Source organism: Poecilia reticulata, linkage group LG9 (genome assembly GCF_000633615.1).
Source record: "Poecilia reticulata strain Guanapo linkage group LG9, Guppy_female_1.0+MT, whole genome shotgun sequence".
Classification (NCBI taxonomy): Eukaryota; Metazoa; Chordata; class Actinopteri; order Cyprinodontiformes; family Poeciliidae; genus Poecilia; species Poecilia reticulata.
In genome coordinates, this window is record NC_024339.1 from 3,383,552 (window position 1) to 3,401,078 (window position 17,527).

A 17,527-nucleotide genomic window follows, 5' to 3' on the forward strand; every position below is an offset into this window, starting at 1 on the left:
CGCAGAGTGTGAGCCATAGGCATTAATACGTAGACGCCTCATGGGGCGGGTCAGCCCGTTGCTGCGATACGTAACAGCATCCGCCATATTGAATGTGGAATATGTGCCAGTAAGCTAAAACAAGTGAATGGATCGGACTTTATAAAGTGCCGTTCTACAAAGCAGTTTGTTAATACCTGCCATTGACACATTTTCTCACACACATTAATATGTTTGGCAATCAAAGAAATTACTAAAGAGAGCGTTTCTAACTTTTGATGTGATTATTTAATTTTTTGGGGCATTTCTGAATAAAGAGCACAATGTTTTATTTGATAGAAATGATTCTGATAATTTTTATATTGAAATTGATGAACAGACACTTTTACAGTGTTTTATTAAGGAATATATTTGCATAATTCCATAATTTAATGTACATTTAACATTTCAAGACAAGAAACCAATTATTTTCCTGTATTTATTTTTTATACGTTATTGAGAAATGACTTTTGATTTATAAATCAATCATTGTCAAACATTAAAATACATATTTTTCTTACTTTTTTCCAAGGAATAAATATTCATTACAGTATGTCAACTTTGCTATTGACAGCAAAGAGTGAAAATAATTCTAACAGAGTAAATTATTTTTATTTCATTACATAAGCTACATTAATACACTAATACTTCAGATCGAGATATTTAAAAATACACAAAAAGTGAAAGAATAAAACATTTATTTATTATACTGGGAACACTGGTCACAGGCAGGGCTTCAGTCTGCTGGTCACACTGGGAGAACTCAATGACTTCTGAGACGTCCTGGTTCACAGGCTAAAGCCACGAATAAAAGAGAAATTATCCAAAAGTGTAATAGAAAATACATACGATATATGTTTCATATATGTTTCTTTCACATTCAGAAAAAGACATTTTCAGCATGTTKGGCTCTGACTCATAGCATCTTTATAGCTAAATACCGACATGGTGAAGCTGAGCTGGGAAACAGACTGAAGACCAGCAGCTCCAGCTCCGATCCTGACTGATCTTTCCTCACTAAATCCTCTGGTTTTTAATTAACTTCTCCTCTAACAGCTTTTTCTCATCAGCTCTCTCTCATTAGAAAACGGTATGAAAACGTTAGCTGCTACGCTAACAATCAGTGGCTATTTCGGGCCAATTTAGCTACATAGGAAATATTTTCCAGTTGTTTTTCTGGCTGCAAAGTCAAGTAATTCTGATCTTTCATCCTTTGGTAATCCTAACGAATCCAGTTTGTTTCGTAAAACGGTTGAAATAAGTCCACATAGCACAGGACTTAAGGAACTCCGATCGCCCGGCTGCCAGACGCTTTTACGTACGACTCAGCGCTCCATGAGGGGTCTACGTATTGATGTCTATGGTGTGAGCCAACTAAAGACGGGTCACACTCTTAAATCTGAGGACATGGTCTTGAACTGGAAAAGGGTAGAGTACCTTCTTCGGGTTGGGGAGAACGTTCTGCCCCAAGTGGAGGAGTTTAAGTATTTCAAGAAGAGGAAAAAATGGAGTGTGACATCGATAGGCAGATTGGTGTAGCATCTGCAGTGCAGTGGGTTATGTACCAGTCTGAGAGCTGAGACTAAAGGCGAAGGTCTTGATTTACCGGTCAATCTACGTTCCTACCCTCAATTGTGGTCATAAGCTTTGGGTCATGACCAAAAGAAAGAGATCACAGATACAAGTGGCTGAAATTAGTTTTCTCCATAGGAGGTCTGGGCTTGAGAAGCTCTAGGGCAGCAGTGCTCAAGTCCAGTCTTGGAGAGTTACTGTCCTGGAACTTTTAGATGCATCCTTATTCCAACAGAGTGGGATCAACTCTGAACTGGCCTGGTAATGGGCCATTCATTTGATTCAGGTGTGTTGGAGCAGGGATGCATCTGAAAGTTGCAGGATTTTAGCTCTTGAGGGCTGGACTTGAGCACCCCTGCTCTAGTGCAAGGTCGTTCATCTGAGAGGCACTTAGAGTTGAGCCTTCTCCACATCAAGAGGAGTCAGTTGAGGTGGCTCTGGCATCATGTTAGGATGTCTCCTGGATGCCTCTCTGGTGAGATGTTCCAGGCACTTCCCACCAGGAGGAGACCCAGAGGAAAACCCAGGACATGCTGGATGGACAATGTTGGATCAGTAGATTAACCTTATTAGGTATGACAGAAAATGTGAGTAAAAGCCTGCCTTTAATATCCTCTAAACTGCTCTGCTATATTGAACCCTTCTGAAATTGTATCAATTTCACACAATCATGTTAGTGGTGAGGAGAGAAATCAATAACTCATCTGTTTCTTCTCTTTTTTATTCTTTGTCTGATGTGAACTCCAGCATTGACCAAACAAATTGCTCACAGAAAAATATTTAGGTCCAATAATGTATTATCTTTAAATTATGTGGGGTGACTGTGACCGCAGTGGTAGGAGTTTGTCCTGTAACTGGTGGGTTGCTGCTTCAAACCCAGGCTTCAAATGTCTCATTTGTAGTGTCTGTTCATCCACCTTGCTTGCTACTGGTGGTCAGAAGGCCTGGTGTTCTCTGTCAGTTTGCCCCAATGTGGCTCACTATCACCAGGGTGTGAATGGGTGAATGACTGTAGTGTAAAGAGATTTGGGTTCTGTGGACTAGACGAAGTCCTACACCCATACAAGCAATTTACCATTTACTATACAAGCCTGTGGCAGCAGTGCTATGATCTGGGGTTGCTGCATTTTGTTAGGTTGATGTTCAGCAGCATCATGAATCCAAACAATGTGGTTAGCTGGCTACCAGGGTATTTCATCAATGGACTTAGTCCAAGATGACAATACCAGAATTCATTAGACTCAGATTGTGAAAGAGTGGTTCATGAAGCAYGAGACATCATTTTCCCACATGGACTGACCACCACAGAGGCTGGATGTTAACTGTTGGGAATCTGTAGGATATGCTTGTAAAGTGGTCAAACTATCCCAACATCAATACAAGACCTTAATGAGAAATTTATGCAGTACTGGATGGCCAGAAATCTTTTGACATTACAGTATTGAAACCACGCCACAACAAAGGCATGTTGTAATAAAAGCTTCCAATGAAATATTAGTGCCTGACCTGTTTTTTGTGATTACTTTTGACCAGACAGGCATTGTATGTACTACCTGCTGTAAGTATTGCTTTGTATAAACATTGTCTGTTGTAAGTACTGGTTCCAAAGGTTTTATGTTTTGAATTATTTATAATTGTAAATGTCTCTTCTGCCTCAATTTTATGTTTTATTATATAGTTATTGTCTTTATTAACTTTTTATGTTGTTTTTCTATGACATGAATTAATCGAAAAAACTTTTTTTTTTATCTATCTAATTAAATGATTTTTACAAATTAAAGCAGATGCTATGAACAAACTCAGTAATCAACTAGTTTTTTTACCAAATCATTTTTTACTATGACTAGCACAATTTTTGGATGTCTACTTATCATTTCTGGTTGAGCAAAAATACATTGAAGTAATTTTATTCTTATTTGAGTACAGTTTGTGGTTTCTCTACCCAAGTCTGATTGTGACCTCAAGCCGATYTGGGGTGTTGGGTTTGTATCCCTCACTGCTAYGTTCTTTTGAGCATCCACTCCTCCCCACTGTAGTTTATTTTTCTGTCTTTGCTTGGTTGGTCTCATTTTGTCCTCTCCTGTTTTATTTTGGAGCTTTTCCACAAACCTTTGATGTAGCATTTGATAACAATTTTCTGGTTCCCGTGCAATACTCTAACCTAACCTTAATGTTGTTTCACAGTAGCAGTGACTTAACCACAGGGATTTGCTACACAGACTGACTGCGAGACTTGCTTAATCCTGCAGCCTGTTTTTTGTGCAGTAAACATAATGTTTTTCATTCAATGTCTTTTAGTTTTCTTTTACTGATTATCATCAAAGCACAATAAATCCTACACACTTGAAGTTCATTTTAATAGTTTAACTATAAACATTATTTTGAACAGATTTTGTCACAGTAAGAATATCTGTGACAATTTTATTTATGTTGACTTTAGGTGTATGAAACCATTTGCTCTAGATGAGTGGTTTCCATCCCCGCTGTTGAAGTACCACTGTCCTGTATGTTTTAGCAGGGCAGTAATTAACACATATTCAATATGTTAATCACACACCTGTTTATGTGATTAACATGCTTTCAGCAACACCCCATAGCTGTCATGCAATCATTTCAATAAGATGTGCTGAAACAGAGGCACATCTAAAACATGCAGGGTCGAAATACTTGAGGACCAAGGTTGGGGACTTCTGGTCTAGATTGAATTTGTGGTCTTTTTAAATAATATTTCAATAGTTTTATGACCATTATGAGTCAGTGTGACTTTTTAAATCCTACTCTTGCAAAACCCTTGGAACTTTACTGTACTTTATTGTACTTTAGATATTGTAATAATACACAGAATGCTCCCCCCGAACTCCTCCCTAAACAAAATCTGTAGCATTTGTTATTTAAAGATTTACTTGTGCCTTTGGTACAGTATTTGGCACTGTTGAAATACTAAAATGATGTATTGTGTAACATTACAGTTAGAATGATTGTAAAGAGCCACAACAAATCCAGCAATAATATTTGAACTTAATGTGCTGTTGCAGTGGTAGTGGAGTTGTGACACAATTTCATCACTGATGCACACCTGTGTCAGTGTAATAAATTGTCAGTATATAATAGTGCTTCTGTCACTGTTCAGTGTGTTCAGTGATTGCAGATAGGAATGATGAGGAATGCTAAACACATTGCCTGGTGTCTGTGATGTAGTCCTTTGTCACACTCTCTGCTGATTGTCTAGCTTCTGCAGCATGATAATTAGCTTTAGTCCAGCATTGGCCTCTATGTTTATGTCTTTTGGAGAGAGAGACAAGGAAGGAATGGATTTGTAAAGTTAAGAGAGCTTTAAATTCCAAGCTCATTGTAAAACTGACTGAAGGTCATTGTGGTAGTCACACATTTGTTTTCTGCAGCATGAAACAGGGAAAATACTCTGATGTTTTTGCATTGTTTTTTTTATTATTTATTTTTGTTATGGTTTCTGAATTGTAATTAGGGGAAACTAGTAGACTCAAAGTCATCRTTAACAGCAAATGTGCTTTTTTAAATAGAAGGTCCTATGCACTAAAACTTCTTAAATTCAAATCTATCCTTAAAAATTTCCATGGACACAGAACTGATTACAAACTGGTTATTTATGAAATATGAAGCCCACATAAAAAGCTGCGTGTCTTTTCATATACCATAAAACATGTAAAAAAAAAGCCAACTGCATCTCTCCTCAAATAAGAACTCATTGGAATAATTTCTTCCAGATGAAAAAATTCTCTCTCCCTCTCTCTTTTTTTGAAAACCTGATTTTATAACTTTTCTTAGCAGCATAGTAACAGCCACAGTCGTTCGTGTCTTCCTACTGTCTGCTGCTGAACAGTGTCACTCTCAAGCGGCTCCAAGCAGGAACAAACCATTTCATGCAGACGGGGGGGTTCAGGTCAAATATGGATTTGTGTTTGTTGATCTGGGAGTGGGAACATTGAATTTTTACTGCTAAAAACAATCTTTGAAAATACAATATGATTAATTTTGTAATTGACAAAGCCCCGATTTTTTTATTTTTTTTTATTTCTATGAACAAAAATAAATAATTAAATTGTGGAGGGCCCCCTGTTGGTCAGGGCCCCTAGAATTGTCATCACTTTTCCCCCGTAAGCCCCTGGGGACAGAGAACGCTGGTGGCACCAGTGTGGCCATCGGTGCTGCCACCATTGTTTTTTTGTTTGCTCGTTTGTTTTTTATTGTGATGGTTCACACACCACATGCGCACATTTGTGTCATGCAGCATTACATCAGTGCTACAAATGGAAATGGATAACATACATTTCAAACAATGTAATAGAGATATTGTAGACAAAACACAATAAAATATTAAAAATTAAGAATATTCACAAGTTTCAAACTGTGAGTCCGAGTTGAGCTTAAAGTCTTTTGAAACCAAATCTAAGTCAAGCCCAAAGTTACTCTATATGCAACTTAAGTTTGACTCAAGTTTGAGTTTCAAACTCGAGACCCAACCCAGGCCACAGCACCACACGTCTAATGAATTGAACAAATGAACTGACTTAAGATATGTTTGACTGTATGTAATCCTAAGTTTTGTGATTCCATGATGAAAATTAACATAAGAAGTTGTGCTGTGTCTGTTACAGGTGGGTGACCAAATTCTGGAAGTGAATGGTCAGAGCTTTGTCACTATCTCCCATGATGAGGCAGTTAACATCCTCAAGTCAGGGCACCACCTACTGATGAGGTTGAGGGATGTGGGCCGTCTGCCTCATGCACGTACAATTGTGGATGAGACTAAATGGGTCTGTGGTCAGGTCATCGCTGAGACCAATGCAACAGCTGCCCTAAATTCTGTCTCACATCCTAGTGACGGTGCTCTTGTTCATCCAAGCATCAGTGCCAGTGGCAACAATACAAGGTAAGTACACTAAGCTAGGCTAAAGAATCTTACACTGGATCCACAAGGGGAATTAGACTATCAAGACATTTAACCATTTACTACCTGAATTTATTTAGAGTAATATGTGTTTTTGTTTTCACTATACATATTGTTAAAGACCTTAACCACATTACCTGGACAGTGGGTTTTTTATTTGTGACAAAAATTGGTGAAAGAGTACTCAAAAGGTGAGAATCAATATTTCTCTGCTTTTATTAAATTATAATTATTAAAATATAATTCGAAGCTCCTTGCCAGATGGAGGAAGTGCTGATGCAGGACAGCCTTGCCTCTGATAGGCTGCATCAGGGCAGCTACGACTATGAATGACTGAATATAGTATGAAGCGCTTTGGAGTCCTCTGGATTTGATAAAACGCTAGATAGTACAGGTTATTTACCATTTTAGCATAACATCCATAAGAGCATCACCTGCCAGTTATGGCCTTGCCCCTGTTGATTAAAAACAGCTCTGGCCCTTTGTTGCATTTATTGACCTTTGAAGGCTGTTGTTATATCAACAAACCTCAAGTACCAATTTCTTTACTGAATTTGTTTTGGGAGGGTGGTTTGAGTTTGCTTTTGGATTTTTGTCACTTTTAGTGTCCCTTAGGTTTTTCTATTTAGTTTGCCCTGTTTTCCACTCCTGTTCTTCCGTAGTGATTCTTGTTATGTTTCTTGTTTCTAGTTATTTTTTGTTTATCATGTTTCTTTAGTCCAAGTTATTCTTTAGTGTTAGAATTATTTTCTGTCTCTTCCTCGCTCTCCTGTATCACTTTCATTTTCCCCATCCTCAGCCTGGCTTAGCACATCAACCCAGGTCTCTTGTCAAGCTGACAAGCTTCCCCGTATTTAAGATCCTCATAGTCACTACTTGCCGGTTCGTCTTGTTACTCCTCTCCTTGTTCCTTCTCCCTGGTCCCCTCATGTTCTCTGCATGTTTCTTGGACTTTGTGTTTTGTAAATTTGGATTCTTAATTTTCCATCAAATTTCTAACCTTACCTATTTCTCCTAGCTGCTGGATTTGGGATCACACTTCACAAATCATAACAACTTGTTGATTAAATTAAGCGAGAAAAACTAAAGCACATGTAGACTTTCACACATACTGTTCTCACTGACGGCAGCATCCAGGGTACAGACAATATTATTGAGGACTCTTCTGATTACCTGCGTCTCTACCTTAACAATAAACTGGACTGGACAGCTTTGCATTTTAGAGAAAGAGTAAAAGAAGACTCTACCTGCAGAGGAGACTGGGAGCTTTAGTAGTTACAATGCATTTAGTAGTTACATTTAGTAGTTACAATGTACAAAGAAGAACAATTTCTTTCTCTGCAGCGCTGTTTATTTTTACTTAAATATACAAAGCACACTTTGTATACCTTTTACATCTGGTACTCTTCATAACTGTATAGTTGTTTGTATTTTGTGTACAACATTTGCCTTGTCGTTTCAGGTGTACGTCTGCATGCTTTTCCATTTGTCTGTTACCTTGCTGCTGATACACTAATTTTCCAATTGAGGGACAAATAAAGGATTATTTTATTCTGTTAAAATCAACTACAAAATTACGACCTTGCAGTTCTTCTGTGGACTATAAAGAAATAATAAGAACTAAGTGAATTGCTGTTCTTTGATCCTCTGTTGAAATCTGTCGAGGCATCTACTAAATTCCTCGTTTATGCTGTGAAGTTGACACCGTTTTTCTATATGCATTACATGTATAATATTTAATATTTTGTCCCGCTTTCAGACCGTCATCTGCCAGAGCTACCCCTGTATTTGGAAAGGTGAGAAAGCAACATTGCTGTTAATTCATCATGCTACAAATTTATTTCAAACTAACTGAAGATGGATGCAGATTTTAAAGTTAAGCCAGATTAGGGCCGTTGTAAAATGTGTCTTTTTTAATTAGTGGCAGTTTGCCAAAATACAGCCAATTATATCAAGGCAGCTTTTTGAAAGAGTGATTCATGCACTTGTAACATATAGCTTGAGTTAGGGTAACGGATATCTGTGTCGGCCAATACCGACACTGATCCAATACAGAAAAACATTACAGAATTGATTCAAAACATTTTCTGTTTTCTGATTTGTTTTTTAAACACAGACATAAATGGACTGAATTGCAAATTGATTTGATAACTCTGCACCAGTACAGCGCACTAAAATACAAATATAATTTTGTATCTTATAAAATTATATTTTATAATTTATAATTGATAATGGTAGAGAGTCTTACAGCAATCTTACTCTGGATCCACAAGGCTTTGTATAAAGCCTTTCTTTGTGTAAAGAAAGGCTTTATACAAAGCCTTTGTATAAAGCCACCCAGCCAGAGTGTAGAGTCCCGATATCCATTGAGGCTTCAGCAGTAGCACTGACAGTAGCAGAGATGTTGGAGTAGTTATGCAAATCAAGATTTACACTGTTTATGTTGGATGACTTACAATCTTTTCTCTTATTTTCCAATCTGTGCATGATTGTATTAAAGACCAAGATGCCAAACTAAACAGGGATGTTTAAGTTGTGGCTTTAAGTATAGTTTTTAGCAGAGCTTGAGAATAGGAGTCTTACCAAGACGCCATCTTGGCTCACCCTCCCCCCCTCACTTTGTTGTAAAATAGCCTTTACCGGCCAATTTCTTCCAGAATTACCTCACCGTCAGTTAATTTTATCCTTTGTAATTTTAGTAACAGTTTCCACATCCACCACTGCACTCAAGCAAGACTCTTGCCTCCTCTTAAAGCACTAACTGAGTTTTCGGGTCTGTAACAGCTTATTTTAAATGCCATTAAGTTGTCTTTCAGTAGCCTTTTTGCCTACAGAGGGAGGTGAGACTGTTAGCATTTAACAGTTCCCTGCCGCTAACAACTGTGTGATTTGGGTTTTCCAGTTGGTATCCAGCAGTTTCAGGCGACTTGTCACCAGTTTTGCATGTAGGTACAGAGAAGGATTATTCTGATTGTCAGCTGCAGTACTGTGTCGCGGAAGTCACTGTCGATTCTTAACCATAAAAGCGACAGCTCTTCTGTTTCCACAGTAATTCAGAGCAGACATTTGACCAATGTTGTTTCACTTTTATTATCCAGTGAGCTAACGTGGTCTTCAATTAACCAATCACACATGAGTTCTGGCTTTGTGAAATCTGATTTCATTAAAAGCAGAGTCTCTTCAATGATTGGTTCTCACTTCACCACTCTCACACATCTTTGGCACTTATATGAATTATTTTTATATTTATATTTAATCTATCTAACTGATTTATAATCCCAAGGCAGTGTTACTGTAGTACATTTTTACCAGTCAAGCAACCATGCATCTTTCGCTCCTTTGGTGCTTTGGACTTTTCTTACTGAAAAGAAATCTTTTCTCTCAGTCGGCAGGGTACAGAGGGGTTAGCCCACCTGGTGCTCAGGTGTCTCTGGAGCAACAGGCCTACATGCTGCTGACAGAACAGGAGAGGCAGACCATGGCCTACTACCTGCAGGAGTATCAGCAAGGACACATCAATGTGGAGCCATTGACCATGGCTCTTTCTGAGCTTTTCAACACCCATGCAAAGGTAAAGGATTGTGAGGAAGATCTGACCTGATCGAAATCTCAAGCCGCACTCTCTTTCAATATGCTCTTATTTTATTTTCTGCTTTAATTTCTTATCCAACCCACAGTTGTCCTTGTTGTCTGAGGTCAGGAGTCTAGTGGCTCCTCAGGATCTGGAGGTGTATGACAGGCTGGTGTTGCACCATCAAAGGGAGGCTCATCAGGCCTGGCAAGGAGGTCTCAGAGTGCTACATCCATCAGGCCATTGCAGCCATGCAGCTCTTGTGATACATGATGCAGGACAGATCAGCCGTCCAGTGGTAACCTCCCTCTCTATAATACCTGATGATGTGAAATTCACCTGTAGTGTTTTGATGCCATTCTTGTGTTTTTGACTGCATTCACCTCAGTAGTCAGAATGAAGTCTGTTAGTTGATGATGCAAAAAAGTTTCTGAAATAGAAGTTAAAAGCAAGATTTTTCAGAATTTTTGCTGAATTTTTGCTTATTGCTTTGTTAAATATGTTAAATAAATGATCCATTTCAGGTCTTAAAATGAAATGAAAATGATGTAACCTGATCAGAAACCATTCGAATCACTTCAGTTGATTCATAGAACAATTTTTGACAACAAATATGATATACACCCATTGACAACATTGTTGTCCTTTATTAACCAAAAAGTCCACAATGGTCACTAAAATAACTTTAACCCAACAAGACTACTAAATAATAATAAAAAAACTGAAAATCAAACAATGAAAATTAGACATTGATTTTAAAATGTGATTCAACCTATAATTTAATATTTTGTTGCTCAACCTTATGAGGCAGTCAAACAAATTCTGTCAGAGAGATTTCTTCACCTGTCCACAGGTGTTCTGGTCCACTCCTCGTGGTCAAGCTGCTCCAGGTGTCTCCAGTTGAAGGGTGCCTTCTCCAGATGTTTCAGCTCCTTCCACAGATGTTCAACAGGATTTAGATCAGGACTGATGGCAGGCCTGTTCAGAATAGTCCAATGTTTTTCTCGTAGAGCCATTCTTAGGTTTTTTAGTTGTGTTCTGGGTCGAGACCCAAGTGATACCAAGCTTTCTGATTCTAGGCAGCACATTTTTCTGCACAATGCCTTGATAGTCTTGAGATTTCATCTCCTGCTGCACACATTCAAGGCACCCTGTGCCTGATGTAGTAAAGCCTCCCACACCATAACTGAACCTCCTCCATGCTTTGCAGTGGGGACAGTGTTCTTTTCTTGCATGCTGCATTTTTGCATCTGTGAACATAGAGCTGATGTGCCTTGTCAAAAAGCTTCAGTTGTGTCGCAACTGTCCAAAGGACCATCTCCCAAAATGCTTTGTATCTTGTCTGCATTGTAGTAAATCCCAATTGCAATTTTTATGCCTTATTTTCCCTTTTGATTGTCTCCCACTTTGGATTAGTCTCTCATTTTCGTTTTAATCTCATGAGACAATTAGTTACTGTCATACAACAAGATTATATTAAATGCAGCATCAAATGTACAATAAAATGACTCAAATAAGAATAAATGCTTTGTAATTGCCTATTTAAAGTCTAGACCACATCCTAACTAAAATCCAGTAGTATAACCTGAAAATAGAAGAGCAGAAAAAAATGTCTGTAAACCTCAACAATCTGAGAAACTTTTCTAAAAGTACTGGTTTAGGTCAGTCTTGTTAAATTTTCAGAAAACGTCAGGTCACCAAACTATTCCTCTTTATCTATTTATGAGGTTTTTTGTTTACACAACATCCCTCACACACAGATCCCAGTCAGAGAAGAGTGATGAAATAAAATAACTTTTATTTCATACAATGGAGTGAAAACAATTGTCGCTGTCCCCTCATGTCCAATTATTGATGCCTTTGTATTATCATTTAAGATAATTTGTCCACTTTTCTGAAACATGCACTGAGAAAAAAAAATCCTTATACTCTCTGTGTATAAGGAGAGTATAAGGTGTGTGTACACACACCTACACACACCTAGGTGTGTATGTGTGCGTGTGCGTGTGTGCCCAAGTGTGTGTCTCATAAGTTGTTCCTCACCAAACTGGGGCTGAGGCAAATAACCTTGAGTGTCAGAAATGCTGTCACATACACACTGTCTGTGTGTTACTCTGACCTCTTATACATATTTTACATCTCACCAAAGGTATCCAGAACTTCATTTTTGAAGGACCTTTATTCCTCCCTAACACTACATTAATGACAATCTGATAAAGTCACACAGAGGACACTGAGACTTAATGTTGCTAATCTGTTTAGTTGAAACAGTTTTTGACACATTCCCACAGCACTGGGATTTAGTTTTTGTTGAATAACTAAAAAGATTTTGTGATGTAACTTGTTGATCTGAGCTGAATTGACCTCAGTTAAAAATATAGCAAGTTCAACTTTTCAAGTAATGTTACATCACAGGATTATAAGAGTAAATTACCATTGTAATGTTATTAAAAGGAAATTATATGATTATATGATTGTCAACTTTAACAGGTAAACAACTTAGCTACAAGTGACATTGAAATGTTTCAAATCTTTCTGCTGTTCCCTCAGTTACCTTCAACAAAGTGCAGCTTTCTGGGTCACAGCAGAGACTACAGTACATTGTATTGATGATCACTTTTAGTCCACATCAATCCACAGAGACCTCATTCTGCTTGGTCACATTAAAGTTATGATGGACTTCCTTTAGCACCAGACTGTTGAACTCTCTCACATTAACCCTTTGGAGGATTTCAGATTTGTAGCTTGATTAACAGAAAATAACACCATAAGGTACACATTAAAGTTTAAATATATTAAGTCTACAGGTGGAGGCTCTATGCAGTGTGCCAGATAGGTAGAGTGAGCAGATTTGTTTGTTTTGTTTATTCACTGAAGAAAATGAGTGTATTCTTATATTACTAAAACACCATATAACACATTTGAAAAAAAGATCAGCGCCTGAGGTCCATTTTGAAAACTGCAATGAATCATTAAGACATAAAGCTTTAAATTATTCAACGGTTTGTTCAAGGACTCATTCTGTCRTCCTGTTGTCCAAGGCTCATCCATCTGGCTTCAGCAATCTAAACTAGACCATATGCCTTTCACATTTACACTTGCATTAAAACTGTGATTTTTTTTCTTTCAGGCTGAAGCTTCCACTGGCAACTGGATAGAAAAAGAACAAGAAAAGAACAGGAATGCCTTCCGAAACATTTCACTGGTATGGGACTCTTTTCTTTACTTACATAATGCCAAGTCTAATTTTGATTGTGAACATATGTAGCACCTTCCAACATATTCCAAACACACCATCAGACTAGAGCATCAACATAATAGTAAACTACCTTACATATTTATTATTCTGATTAATTTAAATCTATTAAGTCCTCAGGTGGGGGCTCTGTGCAGTCTGCCAGACAGTAAGTTCATAGAGCAAGTTGAGGATGTAAGTGAGATCAAACGGTACCTTCATTGGCATTTGTACCAGATGATTAAGTTTATATTCCAGTTCAACAGAGAGATTACCTACCACATACACTGACATGCCAAACCTGATTGTTCTCTTCCAATATGGCCTGATAGAATAAAAACATACATTTCTGGTCAACCCCAGAGTTCTAACTTCCTTTTGTGATCTATAAAGTATTTTTGAATTTGAAATTAATTTTGAATCCTCAGTATAGGTTAAAAATACAGTTTATGCTGTAGGTGGGAGCACAACATAGGAAATTTCGCATCTGAACAGATCATCTCAGTGAACACCCAGATATCTATTAGAACTGACCTGACTGATTTTCTCTTCATGAATTAAAAGTGGGTCACCGCTTGACTTGAGGGTCAATCTACATCTCTTCAATTTTCCTAGAATTAATGAGTTGGTGGTCATCTCACCACTGAACAGAAAACTGAACTTCATAAAATACGACGAGGGGTTTGTGTTTTCATACAGCAATATGAGAATAATACTTCTAGAAAATTAAAAATGTTGATTTGTGTAGGTAATGAAGAGGACATGTGAACCAAATTCTTTCCTAAATGATTCTTTACACTCCTAAGGTTTAAGAGTATGGGTGCTCCCCTTAGCAACCTTCTACTGTTTCAAGAACAAATTATTAAAACAATACTCTTAAAGAGAGGCTGTTATTCAATTTTTTTTGTTTTTGTTTTATATCATGTTATTATGTTATAATGTCATTCCCTCATCAAAATTCAATTCAGTTGAATTCCAAAATACTTTATTGATCCAAAACAAAAATGAAATGTTGCTGTAACTCAAATTAATTCAAGATTCTTCAAAGAGTTATTGTAGAAAGTGATGACTGGGCAGGAAGGAGCTCCTGTAGCAGTCTATATTGTAGCAAATCTGAAGAAACCTCCGACTGAAGACACTCTGTTTTCCTTGGAGAGTCTAGTTCTCGGGGTTGTCTATAATTTTCTTGACTACATGTATAATCCTTTTTTACGTCATTATCTCAAGAAATAAAACACACCCGAAGTGCTGCTTTGACTCATGCATGCATGTTTGAGAAGTCCTTGAATCTCCCATTCGGCTTGCCTAAACTAAACTACTCTCACAATGTGCTGCTTATTTACCCAAAGTCTCTCTATGGAGCTGGAATCTTCAGCCAAACTCCTTTCCCTTTCAGTTCCTTCAGACTAGCAGCAGCAGCAATTGGCATGTCCACCTGGTCATGTTCTTCATCAACCTCTAGGCTAGTGATTGAATTTCATATTGATTACAAAGTTTTGCTTTTCACACCTATTCTCAGGTGTACTTTTAATTTGCACAGAAACACACCTTCCTGTTCTCTCATGTCTTCAGCTTCAGTTCCTCTTAATGTCCTTGTGCACCATTTGGTTAAGCTAGAGCTTGTGGACACTCTGACCAATTCAATTCTTAGTTTCTCATCCACTTTAATACGTCGATCGCGAAGGTTTTTGAGTCGATCTCGGCAGGTGACAAACTGAACGCCACTAGGACGCTGAGGCCAGCACTTCCTCTTCTGATAGGCTTATCAAAAATATTCACTAAGATCCTAAATGTTTGTAGCTTCATTAAAAAAGAATAATTATAAAAAGTCAATGAAACGTTAAAATTAATGATCTCAGTAATTATTGTTCAACAAGGTGTTGCGCAATTCAGTGCGTTTCGGCTCCATTAATAAAGAAAAAAGGAAAAAAGGCGACTCAAAGACCGACTGAGAGCAGAGCAGGAGTTTAAATTAGCTACTCAACCACCGCTGTGTTCATGAGAGGCTTATTAATAATCGAGAAATAAATATCAAGCCTGGAAACCTGATATGTAACTGACTGAATGATGTGTGTAAGTAGTGTAATCTTTGCTTGGCTTGCGGGGCGCAGGCGGTTGCCACGGCAACGGGTGTGCTTAAACGACAAAGAGAGAGAGAGAGAAAGAGAGAGAGTAAAAAGGTAGGAGAGGTTTTGAGTTGATCGTCTTTTCGGATTGTTTTACCTTTATGTACCTTTGCTGTGGCTCATTACACCTGCTGTAGTTTCTAAACGTTCAATAAACGACAAACTTGGACTAATTACCTCGTTCGTTTGTGAGCATACGTCTCAACATCAAATAGGACAAATATATTTCATTAAGTTTTAACMAATTCTACCGCGATAATTATGTGAAATTAAATTAATTATATTCCGACTTCAGAAGATTTGTCTTTACCTTTACTGGGCTCTTTGGTTCCTCCTATCAGTCTGTAGTTTCTCATATTTCAGTCATCAAACCAAATTTCAGATCTACCATGACTGACTGACACCTGCTGGCATCAGGTTTACAACCAGCTTCTGACTGAGAAACCAGTAACCTGCTCCCAGTGTCAGAATCTCACYGAGGAAGAAACTGGATTAGGTTTTCTGTCACTTTATTATTTCTGCTATAACTGATGCATATTTGCATATAAAATAAGTCAATAGAGTTTAATTTGAAATTTTTATGTCTTTGTGTCATGAGGTAGATCTCAGGCGGCTGGTGAGAGAAAAAGTAGATCTTGGTCTCAAAAAGTTTGAGCTCCCCTGATATACGTATTTAGTGATTTCATTAATTTTGTCATTTTAACCGAAACATCTGAGAGCCTTCCCTGTGGAATTACAAGCACTTCTATCATTACAGCACAGAAAGGGGATTTTCAAATTTCCCTCTTCATGTCACTCTTCATTTTCACTGACAGGATGAAGCGAGGTCTTCTCCTCCACCTTTCAGGGCTGCACCTGGCAAGGCCCAGAATATTCAAACCAGAGACAAAGAGCTCAGTCAGCAGCCCTCAGCCCGGCTGCTCCAGCCCAGTTCCAGTGTACCCCTTCCTGGTCCMACTCGGCTGCTTCAAGAATGCTTCCACAAGTCACTAAAATCCTTGCCTACCTCCCCGCAGCCCTTCTCAACATCTGCCCAGCATACCTGTGCTGCTACAAAATATCATACATCTCTCAATACACTCCAACATACCTTCCAGAGCACCCCTCACCTCTCTGGCTCAGAGCAATACACCCATTCACACTTCACTCAGCATGCTGGCCACTTCAACCGGCTCACTTCAGGACACCAAACATGTCCGGGCTTCCTGCACCATCGGGACTCCTCCATATTTGTTCAACCGGAGGCAGCAGTCAAACTTTCTTCTCGGTCAAGTTCATATGAAAAGTCATCTGTTTTTTCAAAGTCTGCCTCCTCCTCTAAAGAAGCATCTCCAATGCCATCACCTCATCCATCACCGCGTCCTTCGCCGTGTCCTTCCCCATGCCTCTCTCACATGATACCTGCCTCTCTATCATGTAGTCCAGACCGGCCATGCTCACCTGCCCTTACCCACAAAATCATCGTTCCAGACATGAACCGGCTGTCTGCAGACTCCAGACAACAGCAAAGAGGTATGTCACCAGTGTTAGAGTGAGTGCATTTGCTCAACTCAATTCAGTCTATTTATATAATAACAAGTACCAAAAAATGTTGTTTTAAACAAGTAAATAACCAAATCAAGCAATGCATAAAGATAGATTTAAATTTGATCAAAAACATCCTAGTTCTATCATAGTTATAACATAATGCTGTCAAATTATTTAGCAGCCAGTCTTTAATGGTAAATAGTCTTCTATCTAGCGAATCTTAGCTAATTGTATTAAGTGGTTAATTTTGCAGCAGTCCCTCATACAGAGTACGGATGTTGTGCTTCCAGCAATGAAGGACTGATGGACTAAATACTAGCTGGTATGATAAACGGATTTGACAATGTTGCATTAACTCTAGACCCAGCAGCAGGAGGAGTTTTAGGAAGGAAACTCTGTGATGTCTTGGAAGGACCTGCAACTGCTGTAATTTTGGAATGAAAAAAATAATAATAATAATTATATATATATATAAAATTCCCTTCTCACCCTCCGCGGGTGGTCTGTTTCATCCTCTGAGCTCGGGTCCTCTACCAGAGGCCTGGGAGCTT

General features: G+C 38.3%; 2 protein-coding genes across 3 annotated transcripts in view; one reads left to right on the top strand and one right to left on the bottom strand.

The window, feature by feature from the left end:
• Window positions 1-17,527, bottom strand: part of zbtb26 (zinc finger and BTB domain containing 26) — a 1,115,122-nt gene that overhangs the window by 158,037 nt on the left and 939,558 nt on the right. The gene's annotated exons all lie outside the window — the stretch shown is intronic.
• LOC103469622 (whirlin-like) overlaps window positions 1-17,527 on the top strand; it is a 64,517-nt gene that overhangs the window by 32,057 nt on the left and 14,933 nt on the right. For both annotated transcript variants that reach the window (XM_008417413.2, XM_008417414.2), the window contains exons 4-9: window positions 6,225-6,499; window positions 8,277-8,313; window positions 9,903-10,088; window positions 10,195-10,386; window positions 13,219-13,293; window positions 16,265-16,961. In XM_008417413.2, coding sequence (XP_008415635.1) covers window positions 6,225-6,499; window positions 8,277-8,313; window positions 9,903-10,088; window positions 10,195-10,386; window positions 13,219-13,293; window positions 16,265-16,961 — 1,462 coding nt within the window. The remainder of the gene's footprint in view (window positions 1-6,224; window positions 6,500-8,276; window positions 8,314-9,902; window positions 10,089-10,194; window positions 10,387-13,218; window positions 13,294-16,264; window positions 16,962-17,527) is intronic.